Raw genomic sequence first — 26485 nt, 5'->3', positions numbered from 1 at the left:
CTCCCCCCCCACCACCCGTCACTCCCCCCCCTCCCCCCCTCAACTCCCCCCCCTCCCCCCCCACCACCCCTCACTCCCCCCCCTCCCCCAGTCACTCCCCCCCCACCACCCGTCACTCCCCCCCCTCCCCCCCTCACGTCCCCCCCCCTCCCCCCCCCACCCCCCCACTCCCCCCCCACTCCCCCCCCTCCCCCCCCACCACCCCTCACTCCCCCCCCCTCCCCCCCACCACCCTCACTCCCCCCCCACCACCCCTCCACGCCCCCCCCACTCCCCCCCCCACCACCCCCCCCCACCCCTCACTCCCCCCCCCACCCCTCACTCCCCCCCTCCCCCCTCTCACCTCCCCCCCTCCCCCCCCACCACCCCTCACTCCCCCCCCCCCCCCCTCACTCCCCCCCCTCCCCCCCCACCACCCCTCACTCCCCCCCCTCCCCCCCACCTCCCCCCCCTCCCCCCCCACCACCCCTCACTCCCCCCCCTCCCCCCCTCACTCCCCCCCCTCCCCCCCACCACCCCTCACTCCCCCCCCTCCCCCCCTCACTCCCCCCCCTCCCCCCCACCACCCCTCACTCCCCCCCTCCCCCCCACCCCCCCCCTCACCCCCCCCTCCCCCCCCACCACCCCTCACTCCCCCCCTCCCCCCCACCACCCCCCACTCCCCCCCCACTCCCCCCCCACCACCCCCCACCCCCCCCCACTCCCCCCCCACCACCCCCCACTCCCCCCCCACCACCCCCCACTGCCCCCCCCACCACCCCCACTCCCCCCCCTCCCCCCCCACCACCCCCACTCCCCCCCCACTCCCCCCCCACCACCCCCCACTCCCCCCCCACTCCCCCCCCACCTCCCCACTCCCCCCCCACCACCCCCCACTCCCCCCCACTCCCCCCTCACTCCCCCCCCTCCCCCCCTCACTCCCCCCCTCCCCCCCCCACCACCCCCACTCCCCCCCCCACCACCCCTCACTGCCCCCCCCACTCCCCCCTCACTCCCCCCCCTCCCCCCCTCACTCCCCCCCCTCCCCCCCCACCACCCCCTCACTCCCCCCCCACCACCCCTCACGTCCCCCCCCACCACCCCTCACTCCCCCCCCACCCACCCCTCACTCCCCCCCCACTCCCCCCCCCACCACCCCCCACCACCCCTCCCACTCCCCCCCACTACCCCCCCCACCACCCCTCACTCCCCCCCCTCCCCCCCTCACTCCCCCCCCTCCCCCCCCACCACCCTCACTCCCCCCCTCCCCCCTCACTCCCCCCCCTCCCCCCCACCACCCCTCACTGCCCCCCCTCCCCCCCCACCACCCCCCACTCCCCCCCCACTCCCCCCCACCACCCCCCACTCCCCCCCCACCACCCCCCACTCCCCCCCCACGTCCCCCCCCCTCCCCCCCCACCACCCCCCACTCCCCCCCCCACCACTCCCCCCACTCCCCCCCTCACTCCCCCCCTCCCCCCCCTCACTCCCCCCCTCCCCCCCCTCACTCCCCCCCTCCCCCCCTCACTCCCCCCCCTCCCCCCCTCACTCCCCCCCCTCCCCCCCACCACCCCTCCCTCCCCCCCACCACCCCTCACTCCCCCCCCACCACCCCTCACTCCCCCCCCTCCCCCCCCCCACCACCCCTCCCTCCCCCCCCACCACCCCTCACGTCCCCCCCCACCACCCCTCACTCCCCCCCCACCACCCCTCACTGTCCCCCCCACTCCCCCCCCACCACCCCTCACCACCCTCCCTCCTCCCCCACTACCCCTCCCCCACCACCCCTCACTCCCCCCGCCACCACCCCCCACCTCCCCCCCACCACCCCTCACTCCCCCCCTCCCCCCCACCACCCCTCACTCCCCCCCCCTCTCCCCCCTCACTCTCCCCCCCTCCCCCCCCACCACCCCTCACTCCCCCCCCTCCCCCCCTCACTCCCCCCCCTCCCCCCCCACCACCCTCACTCCCCCCCCTCCCCCCCCACCACCCCTCACTCCCCCCCACCACCCCTCACTCCCACCCCACACTCCCCCCACCACCCCCTCACTCCCCCCCCTCCCCCCCCACCACCCCTCACTCCCCCCCTCCCCCCCTCACTCCCCCCCCTCCCCCCCACCACCCCTCACTCCCCCCCCTCCCCCCCCACCACCCCTCACTCCCCCCCCACCACCCCTCACTCCCACCCCACACTCCCCCCACCACCCCTCACTCCCCCCCTCCCCCCCCACCACCCCTCACTCCCCCCCCCTCCCCCCCCACACCCCTCACTCCCACCCCACACTCCCCCCCACCACCCCTCACTCCCTCCCCCTCCCCCCCACCACCCCTCACTCCCCCCCCTCCCCCCCCACCACCCCTCACTCCCACCCCACACTCCCCCCACCACCCCTCACTCCCCCCCCTCCCCCCCCACCACCCCTCACTCCCACCCCACACTCCCCCCACCACCCCCTCACTCCCCCCCCTCCCCCCCCACCACCCCTCACTCACTCCCCACACTCCCCCCACCACCCCTCACTCCCCCCCCCTCCCCCCCCACCACCCCTCACTCCCCCCCCACACTCCCCCCACCACCCCTCACTCCCCCCCCCTCCCCCCCCACCACCCCTCACTCCCACCCCACACTCCCCCCACCACCCCTCACTCCCCCCCCTCCCCCCCCCCCACCACCCCTCACTCACTCCCCACACTCCCCCCACCACCCCTCACTCCCCCCCCCTCCCCCCCCACCACCCCTCACTCCCACCCCACACTCCCCCCACCACCCCTCACTCCCCCCCCTCCCCCCCCACCACCCCTCACTCCCCCCCCCTCCCCCCCACCACCCCTCACTCCCCCCCACACTCCCCCCACCACCACACCTCCTCCCCCCTCCCCCCACCCCCACCCCACACTCCCCCCCTCCCCCCACCCCCACCCCACACTCCCCCCCCTCCCCCCACCCCCCACCACACTCCCACCCCACACTCCCCCCCCTCCCCCCACCCCCACCCCACACTCCCACCCCACACTCCCCCCCTCCCCCCACCCCCACCCCACACTCCTCCCCCCTCCCCACACTCCCACCCCACACTCCCCCCCCTCCCCCCACCCCCACCCGCACACTCCCACCCCACACTCCCCCCCTCCCCCCACCCCCACCCCACACTCCCACCCCACACTCCCCCCTCCCCCACCCCCACCCCCACACCCCCACACTCCCCCCCCTCCCCCACCCCCACCCCACACCCCCACCCCACACTCCCCCCACCCCCACCCCCACCCCACACTCCCCCCACCCCCACCCCACACTCCCCCCCACCCCCACCCCACACTCCCCACACTCCCCCACCACCCCCCCACACTCCCCCCACCACCCCACACTCCCCCCACCACACACTCCCCCCACCACCCCTCCACACTCCCCACCACACGTCACCTCACTCCCCACCCCCTCACTCCCAACCACCCCCACCCCCTCACTCCCCACAGCCCTCCCCCCACGCTCGTCCCCACGCACCCTCCCCCTCCCCCATGCCCCCTCCTCACCATGCCCTGGGTGTTGGTGTGGATGGGGGTGGGGGGTCCCACTCCGCTCTGGCGGAGGACGGGAGGCGGTGAGCGCTCTCTCTCTCTCTCTCTGTAGCTCGCGCTCTCGTCACCATCACCCGCCGCCGCTGCAGACGCGCTCCCTCTGACGTCACGACCCTGCGTCTGATGGCGGCCACGAGCACGCCGTCAACGGTGCGCGTGCGCGCAGCCCCCGCGTGTATGACGCGGGAGCGCGCGTTTGCAGGGATGGTGGGAGTGAGGAGAGGAAGTGTGTTGAGGATGGAATGGGGAAGGAGGAGATGGGGTGGAGAGGGAGGCAGTATTTATTTGTTTCCTTGATATAATGTGCGAACCTGAATGGCATTTGTGCCTATGTTCACGTACACAGATATTTTTATGAATAAAGTATATTTTTACCTAGCCACACAAATACCATGGATCATACTATTTATTCAGTGACTCTTAAAAGCCAGTCTACCTTCTACAAAACACAAATCTTGGGAATGATAGAAAGCTGTTTATCTGCGTGGCGTAACCAGCGTGATTTATTTTTATTTACACATTAACTGAGAATTTGGAGTTATGAATGCTGAATGCATGTGAATTTTCTTTATATCTGAAGTAGTTCAATGTTTAACTTGTAGGTATTTCTGTTTCCAGGCAGTTTTCTTTTGCAACAGAGACTTGCCAGTGAGTAATAAGTTTTTGTTTGCATTTTTTTAAAATAAAAGAACAATATAAATAATTGCACATTAGGTTACAAGTTGAGATTTGTATGGATTAGGGAAAACAATCATTGCTTGGGGGGAGAAATGCCCCAGTTTCACTTGGCAGTTCTGTAAGAGTCTTGGTTGCAGCAGTTTCCCCTGAGAAAGGGAGTTAGTCAATCATGTTAAGAAACAAAATTACATCAGTATCAGAAATTTATTGAAAGTTTCAGCCCAGAAGTGTTCAGTTTTGACAGAAATCATTTGAAGCGGAGAACGTGTAAGCACACAGTTGTATGAAGGCTCCAAGGAACAGGCTACCAGATTCTCAAGATATGTCAGTGGAAGTCACAGTTAAATTAAGTCAAATAGATGTAATGGAGAAGGGAATTCTCTATGCTGTGAGTAAAGGTATTTTGGGGGTTTTAATTGGATACTATTGTACCATATGTTGTTTCAAAAGCTTTAAACTGTGTTATCAGTGACTTGATGGAGGTGTACAGAATGATCAGAGGTATAGATAGAGCAGACAGCCAGAGACTGTTTCCTAGAGTGGCAGCAGCTGTTATGAGGGGGCATAGTTTTAAAGTGAAAGGAGGTAGATATCGGAGAGATGTCAGGGGTAGGTTCATTACTCAGAGAGTGGTCGGGGCATGGAATGCATTGCCGGAGGGTACTGGAGTCGGTCTCATTAGGAGCATTTAAACAGCTATTAAATAAGCATATGGATGGTAGTATAAGGTAGAGGTGGAGGTTAGATAGACCTTAGGTTTAGGGTAAAAGGTCGGCACATCATCATGGGCTGAATTGTGCTGTATTGTTCTATGTTCTAAGTCAACAATTTGGTTTATTCTATTTTAGCTTCATTGTATTGCATAATACACTTGTTTTATTAAACCAGAATCTGCAACATGTGCTTTTGTTTCTTCGCTTTTAAACATAAATGTGATCTTGCAATGTCTATCAAGCCAGATTTCAGTTTAGGATCTGAAATGTCCGGTATTCATATCAGCTGGGATCATCCAGCTACATACTATTATTAGAACTGAAACAGCAGAAGAATCTCTCAAATCTTCCAAGTAAAGCAATCCTCTTGACTGGCACTAAATTTCTGAAGAAGGGTCCTGACCCAAAATGTCAACTTCCTTGCTCCTCTGATGTGCCTGTCCTGCTGTGCTCCTCCAGCTCCATGCTTATCGCTGACTCCAACATCAGCGGTTCTTATTATCTCTGGCACTGAGTTTTTCATTTGCTCCCTTCATGACAAATGCATTATGGCAACAACATAATGGACAAGGCTCCCAGACAGCACCTTCCAAACCTGCTGCCTCTACCACAAGAGGATAAGATCTGTAGCAATACCACCCACAAGTTCCCCTCTATGCCACACACCATCCTGAACTTGAACAGTATCATTGTTGTTTGAAAGTGGGGTAGCAGGTAGACGGGCTGGTGAACACTTGCCTTTACTGGTCAAAACGTAGAGTATGGAAGTTGGGATTCATGTAGCATCCCTACAGGCCACTGGCTAGGCCACTTCTGGAATACTTAACATCGTTCCTTTAGCAGGGAGACATGAACATAGAAAAGCAGTACAGGAAAGATTGCTAAGGATGTTGCCAGACTTGGAAAGGTTTGAGCTGTAGGGAGTGGTGAGGCTATTTTCCCTGGAGTCGTAGAGGCTGAAGGGTGAACTTGGAGGTTTACAAAATCATGAAGGGTATGGATAGGGTGAATAGTCACAGTCGTTTCCCCAGAGTAGGGGAATCCTAAACTAGAGGACATAGGTTTAAGGGTAAGAGGGAAAGGATCTAGAAGTGACCTAAGACCTAAAAAAGGCAGATCCCCCCCCCCCCGGGGGTGTTGAGAATAAAGCTGCCAGAGGAAGTGGCGTGGGCAGGGGGAAGGAAAGAAAGAGGAGGAGGCTAGTACAATTACAGTATTTAAAAAGGCATCTGGATGGATACATGATTAGGAAGGGTTGAGAGGGATATAGGATTCTTGATCAGCCTGGTCATGTTGGACCAAAGAGTCTGTTTCCATGCTCTGACTGAAATACTGGAACACTCCTACTAATTGCACTGTGGGGGTAAGAGATACAACATTAAAGAAATTTGGATAAGTTCAAGAATAGGAAAGATTTGGAGGTATAATGGGCCAAATACAGGCAAGTGGGACTGGTTGACATGGACTAGTTGGATGAAAGGGCCTGTTTTTGTGCTGTATGACTAGTGGGAGCACTCAGGTCTCCTTGTACATGGATGACAACCCCTTGCAAGGCAGATTAGCATCTGGAATCAGCTCCACAAAAAAAGTGAAGTCAGCTAAGAGTAGGTATGGAGCTGACTGATAGTTTCTACATCCTTTCAGTCAGGTCATAGAACGTTGCTTGCATTAAACTACAAGGAAGGGGCAGCCATGCTCCTACAAAGACCAAGCCTACTCTATTTGTCCCAGTAAGAATCTGTTTTAGGTACAATATGTTCTTGGTGCTGCTGTACAGCATGCCTCTCCTCAGTATGAGCAGGACCGTCTGTTTTGTCAGGAGTCTTTGGAATGCAGCAGGACACTGCCTATTATTTTAGGCCAGATAAGATTGTGACTGAGTCAAGAAGGAATGCGTGGTTTCAGGAAAACAAAAGTCAGGCATTAGAATCACAGGAGTAGCTCAGAGGTTCCACTCATGGCTTCCTGGTGTTAAATTGCATTAACTGAGATTTTCACCTCCTTTATATCTGGTTATTTCTGAACTTTAGGAGCACCTCTGGATCAAGGGAGTTTGGGCCTCCTGGTCCTGAGGTAGGGATATGACCTAGATGCTCCAACCTGAGGGCTTCCAACAGTGATTCTTGTTCATCCATCATCCAAATCCATCCTTTAAAGTGGATCAACTGTCCCCTCAGCCCCTGGAATTTTCTCACCAAATTCTCCCCTCCCAGTGTAACCAAACCTGGGAAATCTCCTCGATGTTCCCCTTCCCCACTGATTGGGGCAACGCAAGCCTTTCAGGCTTGAAAAGTACAAGATGTCAGGATGATGGATGGATGGATGTCAGGATGATGGATGGATGGATGTCAGGATGATGGATGGATGGATGTCAGGATGATGGATGGATGGATGTCAGGATGATGGATGGATGGATGTCAGGATGATGGATGGATGGATGTCAGGATGATGGATGGATGGATGTCAGGATGATGGATGGATGTCAGGAGCGGGGCGGGAGAGATGAGTGGGAGAGAAGAAGAGAAGAGAGGGGGAAAGGGAAAGGGGAATTTAAAAACACTAGAAACAAGATTTAGTTTTAAAATCTTAAGATCTGCAGTTCAGGCTACTAAACCCAGATTTAAAGCTGTGCTTTAAAAACACAGCCTGTATTGCACTAAAGCTTGTTGGTATTTTATTTTAGAGAGTCCACACATACAAAATGACACAAGACAGACATTAAAGGTAGAGAAAAGAACACACAGTCAGTTGCACATGGTTCAGGCATCAGTCTGTATATTACTGGTGAGGAACAGTTTTCTTGCAGTTAGTTGCCCAAGTTTTGACCTCAGACAGATTCTCAACCTTTCAATTGTCAGTTGAATGTGTCTGAAGGTTATAGACTCCTTCATTAGGAAAATTTCTTATAATCTAAAGAGCTGTGACAGCCTGACCCCAGGCTGTCACTCAAAACAGCTATTACTGCACCAACTACAACATTTCACTGGTGCTGGCTTAACAAAGTTTAGACTTGACTTTAGTCAGGGATCAGAGCTGCCTTGGACCCAGGTGGCTCTGCCATCCATTGCATCTATCACAGTGCAGTTAGTCACAACTGAGCTTCACTCAAGTCAAGCCTGCCACAGCTGTATGAAACTTTAGTCAGGCTACATTGGCAACCAGAATGGTGCCACACTCCCAATGATGGCTTTGGAGCAAGTGAAAAAAGGCTTTACCACCATCTTGCCTGGACTGAGGCAGGCACATTAGCTACAAAGGGGGAGTTGGACAAACTTGTGCTTGAACAGAGGAAGGGGTGACCTGACTGCATAAGAGAGTGAGGGGCATGGATAGGGTGACTGGTCAGTGCTACCCCAGCCTGGGGGGGAAGGTTTCAAATACTAGGGCCATGGGTTTGAAGGCAGGGAAGTTGAGGTGAGTGACTATTTTAAATTTTAAGGTAGGTATCTTCTGTATGCTGCTACCAGTGGGAGATGGTTGCCCCATACAATGTTTGAGGCATTTAGACATGAATAGACAGGGGGAAAAAAAAAGACAGACAGATGATGCAGTTTTCATTTTTAATTGTTAACCCCTTCATGTAATCAGCTCATGGACAAGATTACAGAACCAGACTTAATGTGTTTCCGATAAGTAGCCATGACTGCAAATCCAGCTACTGGAATCATTAAAGCACCCAGCAGAGCAAGGCCAACCAGAAGGTGTCCATCTGTTTTAGAAAAAAGTTAAAATCCATGAACAGAATTTTGCATTTATTCCCTGCAAGTCAAAAACACCAAAAACTTAAGCAGCTCATGATCAGAAAAAAGTGTTGATCATGCCAGACAGTTTTCAACCCATCTTTAAGCTTAGATACATAGGGTGGGATAGGTGCCAGGGAGAAAAGAACATGACACAGGCAGATATTCAGTAGGTCAAGAATATTTCATACTTACAGCTTGATCTGATGTTTCAGATCAGAATGCATGAGTACAAGGAAGAGACAGTGACAAGAGAGATTGACTGAGCCCCTCGGTGTAGGTAGGTCAAGGTGATGAGTAACAGGAAAGCAGGTTTTAGGAAGACTGTTTTGAGTTAGAGGGTCAAATCAAAGATGGTGTTAGAGGGAGTGATTGGTGATTAGATTGTGGGGGGGGGGGGGGGGTGTTTGAGTGAGGATGAGAATTTCTTCAAATCTGAAGTTACTGATGATTAGTCTGATGTTTGAGGAAGGTCACTGGACCTGAAACATTTGCTGGAAGAGTTAGTTTTTGTTCCTGATTTACAGCTCTTTTGGTTTTTATGTTACTGATTGCTTTAGTGATGTGCCTAATTGAATATGGGGCATTAGGATATTTCCAGGGTTTGAGGTGTGAACCCAGATTTTCTAGCCAGGGTAGGGGCCCTAGCCACAGTACCAGAAGTGGTGTGGTGAAGAGGCAGGTTTAACAGAACAGTTAGTGATAAACTAGATTGTGAGGACTTCAACATTGAAGTCACCTTAAAAACAGCAAGGGTCACTGGAACCAAGTGCAGTTTACACAGGGATAAATCACAATATTCTTACTAGAGAAGAGTTGGTGCTTTTCAGCAAGACCACCCACTGAAGATACAGGCTTGGCAGCTCTGAAGCCATTAGGATCCACAATGACCAAGGGTCCAAGTGTTGAATCTGCTTCCCATGCCTCTTGAGAATATTCTGGGGAAAACAAAGTAACATATGGGAAAATGGAATAAGTGACTGGGAAGATACAGGGCAGGGGTGATCAGTCTGATGTTCAGTGAGCTAGAGCCATGTTTGGGGAGGTATTGATGGGGGAAGCTATTTGGCAGTGAAGGAGCATCATAAATTTGAAAGCTCAAGACAGAAGTTCCTTTGCTCATTCAAGGCTGACTGAGTTGGGGGGTGCACAAGTGGGGAACTTCACAATAATCAGATCAGCTGTGACCTCCATCTAAGGCTTGGTCAGTGTCCTACTTCTGTTCCTACATAGTCAGACAGCAGGAAAGACCCTTTGGTCCAGCCTGCCTGCTCTTGGCCCCTATCCCTTTAAACCTCTTATTCTTCATGTCCCACATCCATTGCTCACTCAGGAGATGCATTCCACATGAAACTGTGCTACCCCCCAATCTTAAAGTCTCTTCCCACCTTAAGTGAGCTTCCTAGTCTTTGAGACCCATTCATGGAGGTCACCCCCTATCTGCAGGGGACAAGATTGAGGGGGGTAATGTCACCTCTCAACCTCATGCACTCCAGTGGAGGGAAGTCCCAGTCCATCCTCAACTCAAGCCTTCCATACTTGACAACATCCTGGTTAGCCTCTTATTAGAGATAGTTTGATTAAAACTTCTACTCTTGTAGGAAGCCACATCCCAGCTCCTACCTACATGAGACTATTGCTTCACATTTGCACAGGTTGGTAGCGGACAACCTCCCCAAACCCTCTCAGTACCTGCTTCCCGTAAATATCTCTTCATGCCCTGAGGTCGTGATCCACATCTGCCAGTGTTGCAGCAGTGACAGATGGCTTGTCCATCACTCTCCCCCATTGGGGCCACCCAGCTCTCATTCACCAGGGACCAGCTAAGAGACAGAAACAAAGTTAATACAGCCACACTACAGCAGAGTAAACTCCATGTGAAGCAGTAACCCACCTTCTGCTGGACCTTTGAAACCAACAAGCTTTGTTCAGTGCATTTGGCTGCTGCTGGAAGGCAGAAACTCTCAGGTGACAGGTGATGAAAATCTGGAAGATTCGAGAGACAGGCATCACAGACCAACATGTTGTACCTGGGCTTTATTGACCATCTCCACTGCCCCAGCACCCACACTGCTAGTTCAAGGGGACTATTCCCACCAGGAACATGGGAAGTATTTTCCAACTAGGACATCCCACCACTTCCTATTTCAGCATTCTGGAAATAGTCTCTGGATGAGCAGACTCAGATTCCCAGCAGTCTACAAACTGGCCTTCAGCCCATCAAGTCTATACTAACCCTCTGAACAGGATCTCTCTCAGACTTAACATCTAAGGCTGAGGGGTGACCTTACAGCCTTAATCAGGGGCACACAGTCAAGGTCTTTTCCCTAGGGTAGGAGGCCAACCCTGCAGGCTATGGGTTTAAGGAGAAGGGAAGTTTAAGGGACCCAAGGGACAAGGTTTTCAACATAGTGGCATGTATGGATGGAATGAGCTGCCAGAGGAAGTGGAGGCTGGTACAATTACAACATTTAAAAGGAGTCTGGATGGAGCCACTAATAGGAAGTGTTGAGGGAATGGGACTAGATTCATTCAGGATACCTGGTCAGCATGGACAATCTGGGCCAAAGGACTTGTTTCCACACTGGAACACTAACCCATTTGCCCACATCTTACACTGGCTAATCATCTAGCCTACACATCCCTGGATACTATGGGGCAGCTTATCATGGCCATCTAACCTGCACAGTCCAAAAGAAGCTAGAACACCCACTAGCAGTGGCAGTAACATAACACCAGACACCCACCGAAGGTCAGAATCAAACCTGGGTCCCTGGCATGGAGGTAGCTGTTATTAGCTACAGCCATAATCCAGAACCCCAGGGAGATGGGTTCTGAGGTGGCATATTGGAGTCTTGCTGTTTGTGTGAGAAAGAGGTGGGAGTCCCATGTCTTTTACAAGCAAAGCCCAGATTTTTCAGCAAGAAGTGGAAGAGAGTCAAGAATGTTGGAATATCTATTAGCCAGGATTTAAGGAAGCACCTCAACAGCCCTTCCCTAAACATCATTCCCTTCTCCATACCAAGCTGCTGGGATTCTGGTAGAAACGGAAAGCATCTACAACAAAATGTAGTGTGTCTGGCTTCACTCGTGGGGAGACAAAGGAAGAGGTTGAGTAACCAGCTTTACTGTCCAGGAGGCATCTGAAAGAGAAGGAGGGGGGTGGTGAAGCAGGAAGAATAATCAATGGGGGAAAACATGATAAACAGATTCCACTAGCAGTTCCAGGCACTATGCTTACCCATTGTGGTCAATGATGGTGTAACTGGAGTTGGAGCTCCATTCAGAGCCTACGGTGGCCACACAGCGATCAATGAAGAGTTTGAGTGGTACATGGTTCAAAGTTGCAACAGAGGCCTCAATGTGAATCTCATCACCCAGATAGTAGACATTTGAATCTCGCTTTTCTGTCCAGTTCTCTGGAAGATGGAGAGGGAGAGTGACCCTCCACAAATCCAGATTGCTAAATATCCAGCTTTTATATTTCAGTGCAGAAAATCCACCAAGGATCAATTCTTGGGGGATGAGCATTGGCCCAATGGGAGATTGGCCTATTCTTCACAACTTAGAGATTTAGACTCAAAGAGAAAAACTTCTCATTTGGTTCCACAGCAGAAGTAAAGCAGTTTCTCTCGCCCCCCCCCCCCCCCCGCCAAGGAATGGAGAACTCTGGATGATCCAGATCTCAATTAGGAGCCATTCGTGTCCCAGACAGAAGTTTATTCTGAGGATTGGAGCTATTTCAAAATTCTCTACTAGTCTGAGATATGGAGTGTTTGCTATGAGAGGAGTGGGCCTGTACTCACTAGCATTTCAGAGAAGATTCTCTCAAAGCACAGAGTATAAGGTAGATATAAGAGGAAGTCCTAGTCCCCTCCCCCAGAAATTTCTGGAAGATGCCAAGTCTTTGGAATTCTCTCCTGCGGGGAGACAGCAGCCAAATCACTCAGGGCCATGATCAATGGACTTGCAGATATTAAAGAGGGCAGGGGGAATATAGTCTGGGAAAGGGCAGGGTTTTTAACAAAGTCAGACATGGTTGGATGAGAGCAGTCTTGAAGGCATCTGCTCCTATTGTTTTGAAAGGGGGCAAAACTGGACCAGTCTCAAGAGCTGAAATCAGCTCAAGGGGCCTAGCATTCACCATCTTTTGCATACCAAAGACCTACCAGTCATGAGGGTGAGGAAGAAATTCAGGGAGTTGTATCCAACACGAGTGGAGCGGAATGGCACCCAGGTTGGTTCAATAGCTGCACCACTGACATTCCCCTTCCTAAAGAGGGAGAAATCAGAGATGAGTGCATCAGCCACACTGAATTAAAAACAAGAGTCAGGAGACAGGGCACAGAGAGACACATACCTGGAATAATGACACTCAATGGGAATGGTGACTGGATTGCTGCGAACTATAGTCTGTTCCATTGAGGGTAGGTAATGCAGGCTGGTCTTGTAAATAAGATCATCCACATTCAACTGCAGAAATGCAAACAGTGCCACTTTAGTGAGGGAGAGCGTGGGGAGTAAAACCTGAAAGACTTCTGAAAAGCAACATCCATTCTACATGGAATGGAATCTACTTGGAGTGTTTTAACTCCCAGCAGTGGGGAACGTAGTCACAAGAGCAGAGAGAGTCAGTTTAACAGATTGAGGGTTTGTAGTGGGCCATGGGCCAATTCTACTGTGCAGTGGACAGTTCACTCAGTACGTTTGAGATTACTCCATAGTTGGATTGGAGATATTGGGACATTCTGGAGTATTGTGTGACGATGGGAAAGGATACTTAGAAGTAGTTTTTCTTAATGCTTTGGTGTTTCAAAACGCGTGATTTCATTCGATGATGAAGTGAACGCGACAGAGAGAGAGGTGGAGATGTATAGGAAGAAATGGTCCTCCCTCACCCCGCCAAACTCCGGCTAGGCGGTTCTATATTCAGGGGGACAATTCCAGAAGAGAAAGCTTTAGACCAAGATAAAGAATCGAATTAGTGCGCATAGAGTTCGGAGCGTTTCCCCTACAAACGGGAGAGCGCAGAGTTAGTCCCTTACCATCCAAGTGGCGCCACACTGATGCAGGGGAGTGCGGAACAGCAGCGTCCCGTTCCGAGGCTCCACTCGGCTCAAACTGCAGCTTCCCAGCCTCAGGTGGCCAGCATTAACCAGGTAACCCGTCCCGAACAGGTCCAGGGGTACAGCCACCGACATAGAGCCCTCCTCGCATCGCACTGTAACCCGGGGCTTCACTCCAGCGGCGGCGCTAGCACGGAGCGTCAGGGCCGACCGGCTAGCTGGGGCCAACTTATCACCCCGAGGCCTCACACCTCTCCGGCCGTTCGCAGCCTGGGCTGCGAGAACGAAGAGCAGTCCCAGGAAAACACTAAACTCACGAAAGAGCCACATCATGGAAAGCCTAATGATGGGATGAAGGGATAGGGCCGAATGGTCAGTATATATGGAAGTCCTGCAGCCCCCATTACTACTCGTTTCGGCTTAACTCAGCTTAAACCTTCGTTTAAAGAAAAGCAGGCCTTACCTGGCCAATCACAACATGAATTGATTGAGATTTGGAAATCCTAAATCATTCCGATATTTCCTCCTCATTGCTTCTCACGTGGAATCCCTGAGAATCTAAGGAGGAAATTAAGGGCTATTATGGTGCAACGGTAATTTCCCTCCATCTGAGCCAGGAGGTTCCAGTCCCTCCTGCTCCAACTCTGAGCAGGTTCATTCATTAATTTCAGGGAGGAAACAAAACCGAAACATGCTGGAAGATCTCAGCAGGTCTGGCAGCATCTGTGAAGAGAAATCAGAATTCCAAGGAAGGGTCATTTCTCTCCACAGATGCTGCCATGCCTGCTGAGCTTTTGCAGCACGATTCTGTTTCTGATTTATAGCATCCACGGTTCTTTCAGATTATTTTAAGGAGGAAATTTGGACACCCACCTCCAAAGAAGACTTTTCTTCCAAGATTTATTCATCTCAGCAGTTAGGGGTGGCACAGTGGCTCAGAGGTTAGCACTGCAGCTCCAGGGACCTGGTTCAGTCCCACCCTTGGGCAACTGTCTGTGTGGAGTTTGCACACTCTCCTCGTGGGTTTCTTCCAGGTGCCCTGGTTTCCTTCCATAGTCCAAAGATGTGCAGGTCAGGGTGGATAGACCATGCTATAGTGCCCCATAGTGTCCAGGGATGTGGACGTTAGGGTGAATTGGCCATGCTAAATTGTCCCATAGTGCCCAGGGATGTGCGGGTTAGGGTGGGTTGGCCGTGCTAAATTGTCCCCTAGTGCCCAGGGATGTGCGGGTTAGGGTGGATTGGCCGTGCTAAATTGTCCCGTAGTGCCCAGGGATGTGCGGGTTAGGGTGGGTTGGCCGTGCTAAATTGTCCCGTAGTGCCCAGGGATGTGCGGGTTAGGGTGGACTGGCCGTGCTAAATTGTCCCGTAGTGCCCAGGGATGTGCGGGTTAGGGTGGATTGGCCGTGCTAAATTGTCCCATAGTGCCCAGGGATGTGTGGGTTAGGGTGGGTTGGCCATGCTAAATTGTCCCGTAGTGCCCAGGGATGTGCAGGTTAGGATGGATTGGCCGTGCTAAATTGTCCCATAGTGCCCAGGGATGTGTGGGTTAGGGTGGGTTGGCCATGCTAAATTGTCCCGTAGTGCCCAGGGATGTGCAGGTTAGGATGGATTGGCCGTGCTAAATTGTCCCCTAGTGCCCAGGGATGTGCGGGTTAGGGTGGATTGGCCGTGCTAAATTGTCCCGTAGTGCCCAGGGATGTGCGGGTTAGGGTGGGTTGGCCGTGCTAAATTGTCCCGTAGTGCCCAGGGATGTGCGGGTTAGGGTGGACTGGCCGTGCTAAATTGTCCCGTAGTGCCCAGGGATGTGCGGGTTAGGGTGGATTGGCCGTGCTAAATTGTCCCATAGTGCCCAGGGATGTGTGGGTTAGGGTGGGTTGGCCATGCTAAATTGTCCCGTAGTGCCCAGGGATGTGCAGGTTAGGATGGATTGGCCGTGCTAAATTGTCCCATAGTGCCCAGGGATGTGTGGGTTAGGGTGGGTTGGCCATGCTAAATTGTCCCGTAGTGCCCAGGGATGTGCAGGTTAGGATGGATTGGCCGTGCTAAATTGTCCCGTAGTGCCCAGGGATGTGCGGGTTAGGGTGGATTGGCCGTGCTAAATTGTCCCATAGTGCCCAGGGATGTGCGGGTTAGGGTGGACTGGCCATGATAAATTGTCCCGTAGTGCCCAGGGATGTGCGGGTTAGGGTGGATTGGCCATGCTAAATTGTCCCATAGTGCCCAGGGATGTGCGGGTTAGGGTGGATTGGCCGTGCTAAATTGTCCCGTAGTGCCCAGGGATGTGCGGGTTAGGGTGGGTTGGCCGTGCTAAATTGTCCCATAGTGCCCAGGGATGTGTGGGTTAGGGTGGATTGGCCGTGCTAAATTGTCCCATAGTGACCAGGGATGTGCGGGTTAGGGTGCATTGGCCGTGCTAAATTGTCCCGTAGTGCCCAGGGATGTGCGGGTTAGGGTGGATTGGCCGTGCTAAATTGTCCCATAGTGTCCAGGGATGTGCGGGTTAGGGTGCATTGGCCGTGCTAAATTGTCCCGTAGTGCCCAGGGATGTGCGGGTTAGGGTGGATTGGCCGTGCTAAATTGTCCCATAGTGCCCAGGGATGTGCGGGTTAGGGTGGATTGGCCGTGCTAAATTGTCCCGTAGTGCCCAGGGATGTGCGGGTTAGGGTGGGTTGGCCGTGCTAAATTGTCCCGTAGTGCCCAGGGATGTGTGGGTTAGGGTGGATTAGCCGTGCTAAATTGTCCCGTGGTGCCCAGGGATGTGCGGGTTAGGGTGGATTGGCCGTGCTAAATTGTCCCGTAGTGCCCAGGGATGTGCGGGTTAGGGTGCATTGGCCGTGCTAAATTGTCCCATAGTGTCCAGGGGTGTGCGGGTTTAGGTAAGTTTTAGGGGGATGTGTCTGGTGGGATGCTGTGTGGGTAGATGTGGATTTGTGGGGCCAAAGGACCTGTTTCCACGCTGTAGGGATTCTATGATATATTTTTCTGCTATCCCACGGGGAATTCAGGAGAAATGTCTTGCCCAGAGACTGGGAGGAATGTGGGACTCCCTCATGGGGCGTGGTTGAGGGGAATGGTGTCAATATGTTGAAGTGGCTGGGGGGATCTGGTTAAATGCTGAGTGGAGCAGGAACAGCACAGAGGAGATGGGCCAAATGGCTTGGTACCCCTGAGTCACAATTTCAGCCTTGAGACTGCGCTCCCACCAGTATTCTCATTGGAAACTGAAAGTTGTGAGTTGCTATGAATAAACATTGTCCACATATCTAACTATTTCACATGAAGGCATAAAGATACCACCAGCACAGTCTCATTGCTCGGGATCAGCGGGAACAATGGGACTGATGGTAATGTGGGATTCGGAACACAAGCAGGCTCCTTTGTGATCTTACTGAATGATGTAGCAGGCTCGAGATGCTGATTGCCACCTTCTGGTTGCTAATTCATCTCTCTGTAGGATCTTTACTGTCGTGTGATTAACAGTGCAGAACTATGAAAACGGCCATGGGATAATTTCTTGGATGATTTGCACAGCTAATCATTATTCTGATTGAGTCAGCTCGATTACTTTAAAGTTCTTTTGCTATTATTTACTGGTTTGGGGTTTTGTCAAGGTCAAGTGGATGAGAGCATTTGTAAAACTCACTGAAACAGCAGGAAGAGTAGAATGTGAAATTCTGGGGAAGATCGCAAAGTACAACATATGGAAATTAATACATATATATATGTTTAGGTGTGGATTTAGAGCAGAACAGAGAAGGTTCACTCAAATGATTCCTGATGCGGAGGGACTGTCTTATGAGCAAAGGTGAAACAGGTTGGGTCTGTACTCACTGGAGTTTAGGAGAGTGAGAAGAGATCTCGTTGAAACATATTGGATTCTCAAGGGGCTTGGCAGGGTCAATGCTGAGAGGATGTTTTCCCTCATGGGAGAGTCTAGCTCCAAAGGGCACAGTCTCAGAATAAACATACATAGAACATAGAACAGTACAGCACAGTGCAGACCCTTTGGCCCAGGATGTTGTGCCAACCTATTGTCTGACTAAGATCAAACTACCCTGCATACCCTACATTATACTATCCTCCACGTGCCTATCCAAGAGTCGCTTATCAGTCTCTAAAGTATCTGACTCCACTCCCACTGCCAGCAGTGCATCCCACACGCCCACCACTCTCTATGTAAAGAACCTACCTCTGACATCTCCCCTCTACCTTAGAATCACCTTAAAGTTATGACCCCTTATAATAGTCATTTCCGCCCTGGGAAAAAGCCTCTGATTATCCACTCTATCTATGCCTCTCATGATCTTGTACACCTCTATCAGGGAACCTCTCATCCTTCTTTGCTCATTGTTAGTCAAGGACAGTATTACAGTGGCAGAAAGGACGTTTGATGAAGACTCGTCGACTGAGGTCAGTATGGGCTGAGGTTAGAAACAGGAAAGGAGAGATCACCGTGTTGGGAGTTTTCTGTAGGCCTCCGAGAAGTTCCAGAGATGTAGAGGGAAGGATTGCAAAGCTGTTTCTGGATAGGAGCGAAAGTAACAGGGTCGTCGTTATGGGAGACTTTAATTTTCCAAATATGTGCAGGAGGGTTTCCTGACACAGTATGTAGATAGGCTAACAAGGGGCGAGACCACATTGCATTTGTTACTGGGTAATGAGCCAGGCCAGGTGTTAGATTTGGAGGTAGGTGAGCACTTTGGTGATAGTGACCACAGTTCGGTTACGTTTACTTTAGCGATGGAAAGGGGTAGGTGTATACCGCAGGGCAAGAGTTATAGCTGGGGGAAAGGCAATTATGAGACGATTAGGCAAGATTTAGGATACACAGGATGGGGAAGGAAACTGCAGGGGCTGGGCACAATTGAAATGTGGAGCTTGTTCAAGGAACAGCTACTGCGTGTCCTTGATAAGTATGTACCTGTCAGGCAGGGAGGAAGTGGTCGAGCAAGGGAACCGTGGTTTACTAAAAAATGTTGAATCTCTTGTCAAGAGGAAGAAGGAGGCTTATGTAAAGATGAGGCGTGAAGACTCAGTTAGGGCGCTTGAGAGTTAAGAGTTAGCCAGGAAGGATCTAAAGAGAGAGCTAAGAAGAGCCAGGAGGGGACATGAGAAGTCTTTGGCAGGTAGGATCAAGGAAAACTCGAAAGCTTTCCATAGGTATGTCAGGAATAAAAGAATGACTAGAGTAAGATTAGGGTCAGTCAAGGACAGTAGTGGGAAGTTGTGCATGGAGTCTGAAGAGGTAGGAGAGGTGCTAAATGGATATTTTTCATCAGTATTCACACAGGAAAAAGACAATGATGTCGAGGAGAATACTGAGATACAGGCTATTAAACTAGACGGGATTGAAGTTTACGAGGAGGAGGTGTTAGCAATTCTGGAAAATGTGAAAATAAGTAAGTCCCCTGGGCCAGATGGGATTTATCGTCGGATTCTCTGGGACGCTAGGGAGGAGATTGCAAAACCTTTGGCTTTGATCTTTATGCCGTCATTGTCTACAGGAATAGTGCCAGAAGACTGGAGGATAGCAAATATTGTCCCCTTGTTCAGGAAGGGGAGTAGAGACAACCCTGGTAATTATAGACCAGTGAGCCTTACTTCGGTTGTGGTAAAATGTTGGAGAGGATTATAAGAGATAGGATTTATAATCATCTAGAAAGGAATAATTTGATTCAGGATAGTCAGCACGGTTTTGTGAAGGGTAGGTCGTGCCTCACAAACTACATTGAGTTCTTTGAGAAGGTGACCAAACAGGTGGATGAGGATAAAGCGGTTGATGTGGTGTAAATGAATTTCAGTAAAGTGTTTGATAAGGTTTCCCACAGTAGGCTATTGCAGAAAATATGGAATATATAGTGTGGAAGGATGTTGCAGGTTTCAGAGGGACATAGATAAGCTGCAGAGCTGGGCTGAGAGGTGGCAAATGGAGTTTAATGTGGAAATGTTTGGGGTGATTCATATTGGAAGGAGTAACACGAATATTGAGTACTGGGCTAATGGGAAGATTCTTGGTAATGTGGATGAGCAGAGGGATCTCAGTGTTCATGTACATAGATCCCTGAAAGTTGCAACCCAAGTTGATGGGGTTGTTGAGAAGGTGTACAGTGTGTTAGGTTTTATTAATAGAGGGATTGAGTTTCGGAACCATGAGGTCATGTTGCAGCTGTACAAAACTCTGGTGCGGCCGCACTTGGAGTATTGCGTACAGTTCTGGTCACCACATTATAAGAAGGATGTGGAAGCTTTGGAAAGGGTGCAGAGGAGATTTACCAGGATGTTGCCTGGTATAGAGGGAAGGTCTTGTGAGGAAAGGCTGAGGGACTTGAGGCTGTTTTTGTTAGAGAGAAGAAGGTTAAGAGGTGACTTAATAGAGACATACAAGATGATCAGGGGATTAGATAGGGTGGACAGTGAGAGCCTTTTTCCTTGGATGGTGATGGCTAGCATGAGGGACATAGGATTAAATTGAGGGGTGGTAGATATAGGACAGAAGTCAGAGGTAGGTTCTTTACTCAGAGAGTAGTAAGGGTACGGAATGCCCTGCCTGCAATAGTAGCAGACTCGCTAACTTTAAGGGCATTTAAATGGTCATTGGATAAACATATGATAATGGAATGACGTAGGTTAGATGGGCTTCAGGTCGGTTTCACAGGTCGGCACAACATTGAGGTCTAAAGGGCCTGTACTGCGCTGTAATGTTCTACGTTCTATGTTCCAAAGCAAAAAGCGCTCTCAACCTTTCCTCATAAGACCTGCCCTCCGGTCCAGGCAGCATCCTGGTAAATCTCCTCTGCACCCTCTAAAGCTTCCTAAAATGAGGTGACCAGACCTGAACACAATATTCCAAGTGAGGTCTAACCAGGGTTTTATAGCGCTGCAGCATATCCTCATGGCTGTTAAACTCTATTCCCCTGCCAATGAAAGGCAACACATCATATGCCTTCTTTACAACCCTATCAACTTGGAGTAGCAACTTTGAGGGATATGTGGACGTGGACCTCAAGAACCCTCTGTTCCTCTGCACTGCCAAGAATCCTGCCATTAACCCTGTATTCTGCATTCAAATTCAACCTTCCAAAATGAATCACTTCACATTTTTCTGGGTTGAATTCCATCTGCCACTTCTTTGCCCAGCTCTGCATCCTGTCAATGTCCCGTTGCAACCTACAACAGCACTCCATGCTGTCCACAACTCTACTAACCTTCATGTCATCAGCAAATGTGCAGACTGCCAAATTTCCCTGAATCCCATGCCTCCTTACTTTCTGAATTAAACAATCATGGGGAGTCTTATCAAATGCCTTGCTAAAATCCATATACATCACATCCACTGCTCTGCCTTCATCGATGTGCTTTGTCACATCCTCAAAGAATTCATTAAGGCTTGTGAGGCATGACCTGCCCCCCTCAAAGCCATGCTGACTATTTCTAATCAAACTGTGCTTTTCCAAATAATCATAAATACTATCTCTCAGAATCCTCTCCAATAATTTGCCCACAACAGAAGTAAGACTGACCAGTCTGTAATTTCTAGGATTATCCCTATTCCATTTCTTTAACAAGGGAATGACATTTGCCACCCTCCAATTATCTGGTAGTACCCCAATGGACAGTGAGGATGCAGAGATCATCGCCAAAGGGGCATCAGTCTGTTCCCTTGCTTCCCGTAGAAACCCTTGGGTATATCCCGTCTGGCCCCGGGGACTTATCTTTCCTCATGTTTTTCAAAATTTGTAGCACATCCTCCTTCCTAACATCAACCTGTTTGAGCATATCTGCCTGTTTCATGCTGTCCTCACAAATGTCAAGGTCCCTCTCACTGGTGAATACTGAAGCAAAGTATTCAGTAAGGACCTCCCCTACCTACTCTGACTCCATGCACAAGTTCCCTCCACTATTCCTGACTGGCCCTACCCTCACTCTGGCCATCCTCTTGTTCTTCACATAAGCATAGCATGCCTTGGGGTTTTCCTTGATCCAACCCACCAAGGTTTTTTGATACCCCCTTCTAGCTCTCCTAAGTCCATTCTTCAGTTCCTTCTTGGCCACCTTGTAGACCTCTAGAGCCTTGTCTGATCCTTGCTTCCTCAACCTTAAGGAAGCTTCCTTCTTCCTCTTGACTAGATATTCCAACATGTCTTGCCATCCAAGGTCCCTTCACCTTACCATCACTTCCTTGCCTGAGTGGGACAAACCGATCCAGTATTCACAGCAAATGCTCCCTAAACAACCCTCACATCTCTGCCGTGCATTCTCCCTGAGAACATCTGATCCCAGTTCGTGCTCCGCAGTTCCTGCCTAACAGCATTGTAATTCCCCCTCCCCCAATTAGATACTCTCCCATACCTGGATGTGAGTTTGCTCACTGAGCTGGAAGGTTAGTTTTCAGACGTTTCGTCACCATTCTAGGTAACATCATCAGTGAGCCTCCGACGAAGCGCTGGTGTTATGTCCCGCTTTCTATTTATCTGGTTAGGTTTCCTTGGGTTGGTGATGTCATTTCCTGTTCTTTTTCTCAGGGGATGGTAGATTGGCTCCAAATCAATGTGTTACACATCTTCTCAAAACTCGCTAACTCTCCCATACCGCCTGCTCCTATCCCTCTCCATGACTTTAGTAAAGTTGTGATCGCTGTCACCAAAACGGTCTCCCACCGAGAGATCTGACACCTGGCCAGGTTCATTGCCAAGCACCAAATCCAACATGGCCTCCCCTCTAGTAGGCACCAATTTAAAACTCAGGTGTGGAGGAATTTCTTATCTCAAAGGGTTGTGAATCTTTGCCACAGAGAGCTGTGGGAGAGAGTCCTTGTGCATATTGAAGATGGATTCTTGATCAGTCGGGAAATTGAGGGTTACAGGGAAAATGAGGAATGGACTTCAGGAAGGCATTTGATAAGGTTCCCCACGGCAGGCTCATTCATAAAGTCAGGAGGTATGGGATACAGGGTGATTCGCTGTCTGGATTCAGAATTGCTTGGCTGACAGGAGGCAGAGAGTGGTTGTAGGTGGTAAGTATTTTGCCTGGAGGTCAGTGCTGAGTGGTGTCCCGCAGGGCTCTGTTCTTGGGCCTCTGCTCTTTGTAGTTTTTATCAATGACTTGGATGAGGAGGTTGAGGGGTGGGTTAGTATGTTTGCTGATGACACAAAGGTTGGAGGTGCCGTTGATAGTATCGAGGGCTATTGCAGGCTTCAGCGAGACATTGACAGAATGCAGAGCTGGGCTGAGAAGTGGCAGATGGAGTTCAACCTGGATAAATGCAAAGTGATGCATTTTGGAAGGTTGAACTTAAATGCTGAATATAGGATTAAAGGCAGGATTCTCACCAGTGTGGAGGAACAGCGGGATCTTGGTGTTCAAGTGCATAGCTCCCTCAAAGTTGCGACCCAAGTGGATAAGGTTGTTAAGAAATCATATGGTGTTTTGGCTTTCATGAACAGGGGGATCGACTTTAAGAGCCGTGAGGTTATGCTGCAGCTCTACAAAACCCTGGTGAGACCACACTTGGAATATTGTGTCCAGTTCTGGTTGCCCTATTATAGAAAAGATGTGAAGGCTTTGGAGAGGGTGCAAAGGAGGTTTACCAGGATGCTGCCTGGACTGGAGGGCTTGTCTTACGAGGAGAGGTTGACTGAGCTTGGACTTTTCTCTCTGAGGAGAAGGAGGAAGAGAGGTGACCTGATTGAAGTGTACAAGGTAATGAGAGGCATGGATAGAGTTGACAGCCAGAGACTTTTCCCCAGGGCAGGATTGACTGCCACGAGGGGCCATAGTTTTAAGGTGTTAGGAGGAAAGTGTAGAGGAGACGTCAGAGGGAGGTTCTTCACACAGAGAGTTGTGAGCACATGGAATGCTTTGCCAGTGGTAGTCGTGGAAGCAGAGCCATTAGTGACATTTGAGGGGAACGTAGGTTAGGTTATTTTTGGATTGGGATTATTCCACGGCACAACATTGTGGGCCGAAGGGCCTGTACTGTGCTTTACTTTTCTATGTTCTATGTTCTATGTTGGATCAGCCATGATCCTGTTGAATGGTAAACCGAGCATGAGGGGCCGAATGGCCTACACCTGCTCCAATTCTTATGTCTATCAATAGACTGAGAGTTTTCCTTCACGCTACTGACATTTGCTTGTTTGTGTAGATCCATGAATGCTTTGTGAAGTTAACTGTACTGCCCCCCGTAGTTATAGCCTTGTAGTTTACATGCTGGTATGGTAAGGTGGGAAGTGCTGTAAGACTAGCTTCTGTTTATACTCAAGGTCAGCATTTATTTTCCGCCCCTAATTGCCCTTATACTGAGTGACTCACTCAGCTTTTCCATTTTGGCTGTGGGTCTGGAGTCACATGTAGGCCAGACCAGGTAAGAACAGCAGATTTCCCTCCCTAGACAACATCAGTGAACCAGATAGAAACTAGGTTTGATGGAGGAGTTCGAGAGGGACGTTAGATGTCTATTTCGGTAGAAATGGTGAGCACAGATAGATACAAGGGGAAAAGGCAGGAGATTGGCACTAAGTTGTTTTTCTTTATAATTTATATAGATGATTTGGAGTTGGGGACAAAGTCAAGTGTGTCAGAATTCACAGTTGACACTAAGGTGAGTAGTAGAGCAAATTGTGCAGGGGACGCTATAAGTCTACACAGGGATACTGATAGGTTAAGTGAGTGGACGAGTGTCTAACAGATGGAGTACGATGTTGGTAAATGCAAGGTCATCCATTTTGGTCAGAATAACAGCAAAATGGATGATTATTTAAATGGTGAAACATTGCAGCGTGCTGCTGTGCAGAGGGACCTCGGTGTCCTTGTGCATGAATCACAAAATGTTGGTTTGCAGCTGCAGCAGGTAATTAAGGCAGCAAATGGAATATTGTCCTTCATTGCCAAAGGGATAGAGTTTAAAAACAGGGAGGTTTTGCTGCAGCTGGTGAGGCCACACCTGGAGGACTGTGTACAGTTCGGGTCTCCTTACTGGAGAAAGGATGTTACTGGCCCTGGGAGGGGGTGCAGAGGAGGTTCACCAGGTCGGTTCCTGAGTTGAGAGGGTTGGTTTATGAGGCAAGATTGAGCAGACTGGGATTGTACTCATTGGAATTTAGAAGGATGGAAGGGGATCTTATAGAAACATCCAAAATTACGAAGGGAATTGATAAGATAGAAGCAGAGAGGTTGTTTCCACTGGTGGTTGGAACTAGAACTGGTGGGGGTGGGGGGCATAGCCTCAGAATAACAGGGGAGCAGATTTAGGACTGAGCTGAGGAGGAACTTATTCACCCAAAGGGTTGTGATTCTATGGAATTCCCTGCCCAGTGAAGCAGTTGAGGCTTCCTCATTAAATGTTTTAAGACGAAGAGAGGTAGATTTTTGTACAGGTAAAGGAATTTAAGGTAATGGTGAGTGGGATGGTCTTTGGAGCTGAGTTCACAAAGAGGATCAGCCATGATCTAATTGAATGGTGGAGCAGGCTCGAGGGGGCTAAATAGCCCACTCCTGCTTCTGGTTATTTCAAAGTGTTTCGGCCCTATAGGCCTCCTGCTGCATTGTAACAATTGTGAAATAATGTCAGCAGACAATGTTCATGCAGTTCTTCCTTGGCCAGGTTTCTAATTTACCAGTTCAAATTTCATCAGCTGACTCCACAGGTTTCAAATTCATATTCTTGAAATATTAGCCTAAGCTTCCTGCTGACTGGTTGAATGACATTGCCCACACCTCACCAGGAGGTCCTTCTGCCCAACTAATGGCCCTATCCCACAGTGACAGCAAGAATTGTATACCCAATTATGCCAGGCCTCGCACAGCACATGGGGCTTACTCAGAATTCACATGGTCACCACTCAAACAAGAGGCTACCCAACCTATTGAATATTTGCATCAGTTTATGTTGATCTTTTACTATCTGCAATTTTCCTTCACTCATGTTTCCACACCTCGGAGCAGAGTGCACAGTAAAATGTTAATTCCTGCAATATCAGCCAGGCCAGTGTCAATTGCCTGTTGCGAACATAGTGGAGATGAGCTGCCTTCTGGAACCGCTGCAGTCCATGTACTGTAGGCAGACCTCAGACCTACAATGCCCCTTCAGGAAGGAATTCCAGGATTTTGATCTTGTGATACTGAAGGAATAGCAATATATTCCCAAGTCAGGATGGTGAGCAGCTTGGAATGGAACTTGCAGGAGGTGGTGTTCCCATGTATCTGCTGCCCTTATTCTTCTGAAAGATGGTGAAAGTTTGGAGGATCTTTGAATTTCTGCAGTGCATTTCATTGGTGGTACACACTGCTGCTACTGAGCATCAGAGCAAGTGGGGTGTTTGTGGATGTGGTACCAGCCAAGCAGGGGCTGCTTTGTCCTGGATGGTGTCAAGATTCTTGAGAGTTGTTTGAGCTGCCCCCATCCAGGGCAAGTGGGGAGTATTCCATCACCCTCCTGACTTGTGCCTTGAAGATGGTGGGACAGGCTTGAGAGTCAGGAGGTGAGTCATCTTCAACAGGATCACTAGCTACGACAGCAGGTCAGAGTCTCTTGTCTCTAAAGGACTGGTCCAGTTCAGTTCTGGGTCGATAGTAACCCCCAGGATGTTGATTATGGGGACTTGCAGTCAGGATGATGTTTGATGGCATTAACAGCAAGTGGTTTAGGTGATTGTCCAATCAGTCATGAGGATGTCTGACCAGCACAAATGAATGCAGCTTTTTAAAATATAAAAGGACACAGAACCCACGC

The 26485-nt window shown here is 50.8% G+C and overlaps 2 protein-coding genes across 6 annotated transcripts in view; both read right to left on the bottom strand.

The window, feature by feature from the left end:
• Nucleotides 1-3658, bottom strand: part of LOC125448721 (uncharacterized) — a 50345-nt gene extending 46687 nt beyond the window's left edge. For all 5 annotated transcript variants that reach the window (XM_048524200.2, XM_048524199.2, XM_048524201.2 and 2 more), the window contains exon 1: nt 3511-3658. The gene's annotated coding sequence lies outside the window, so the exon portion shown is untranslated. The remainder of the gene's footprint in view (nt 1-3510) is intronic.
• A 4872-nt stretch (nt 3659-8530) lies between these two features.
• Nucleotides 8531-14082, bottom strand: LOC125448648 (zona pellucida sperm-binding protein 3-like). The gene is made up of 9 exons (XM_048524075.2): nt 13732-14082; nt 13047-13159; nt 12856-12959; nt 11928-12105; nt 11709-11829; nt 10581-10672; nt 10379-10509; nt 9493-9624; nt 8531-8655 (listed from the first exon to the last, which is right to left on the bottom strand). The coding sequence occupies exons 1-9, from the start codon at nt 14080-14082 to the stop codon at nt 8531-8533; spliced, it is 1347 nt and encodes a 448-aa protein (XP_048380032.2).
• Between the last annotated feature and the right edge of the window lie 12403 nt (nt 14083-26485).

Source organism: Stegostoma tigrinum, chromosome 45 (genome assembly GCF_030684315.1).
Source record: "Stegostoma tigrinum isolate sSteTig4 chromosome 45, sSteTig4.hap1, whole genome shotgun sequence".
NCBI classification, from domain to species: Eukaryota; Metazoa; Chordata; class Chondrichthyes; order Orectolobiformes; family Stegostomatidae; genus Stegostoma; species Stegostoma tigrinum.
The sequence above is the reverse complement of the archived record's forward strand: the minus strand, read 5'-3'. Positions and strand labels throughout refer to the sequence as shown.

Coding starts and splice junctions, on each gene's coding strand:
- LOC125448648 (XM_048524075.2), bottom strand. CDS start 14,082: ATGTGGCTCTTTCGTGAGTTTAGTGTTTTCCTGGGACTGCTCTTCGTT. Junction 12,106..12,855: donor CTTCCTCACCCTCATGACTG/GTAGGTCTTTGG, acceptor TCCATCTTCCAG/AGAACTGGACAGAAAAGCGA. Junction 8,656..9,492: donor AAAGCACCAACTCTTCTCTA/GTAAGAATATTG, acceptor TTTCTAAAACAG/ATGGACACCTTCTGGTTGGC.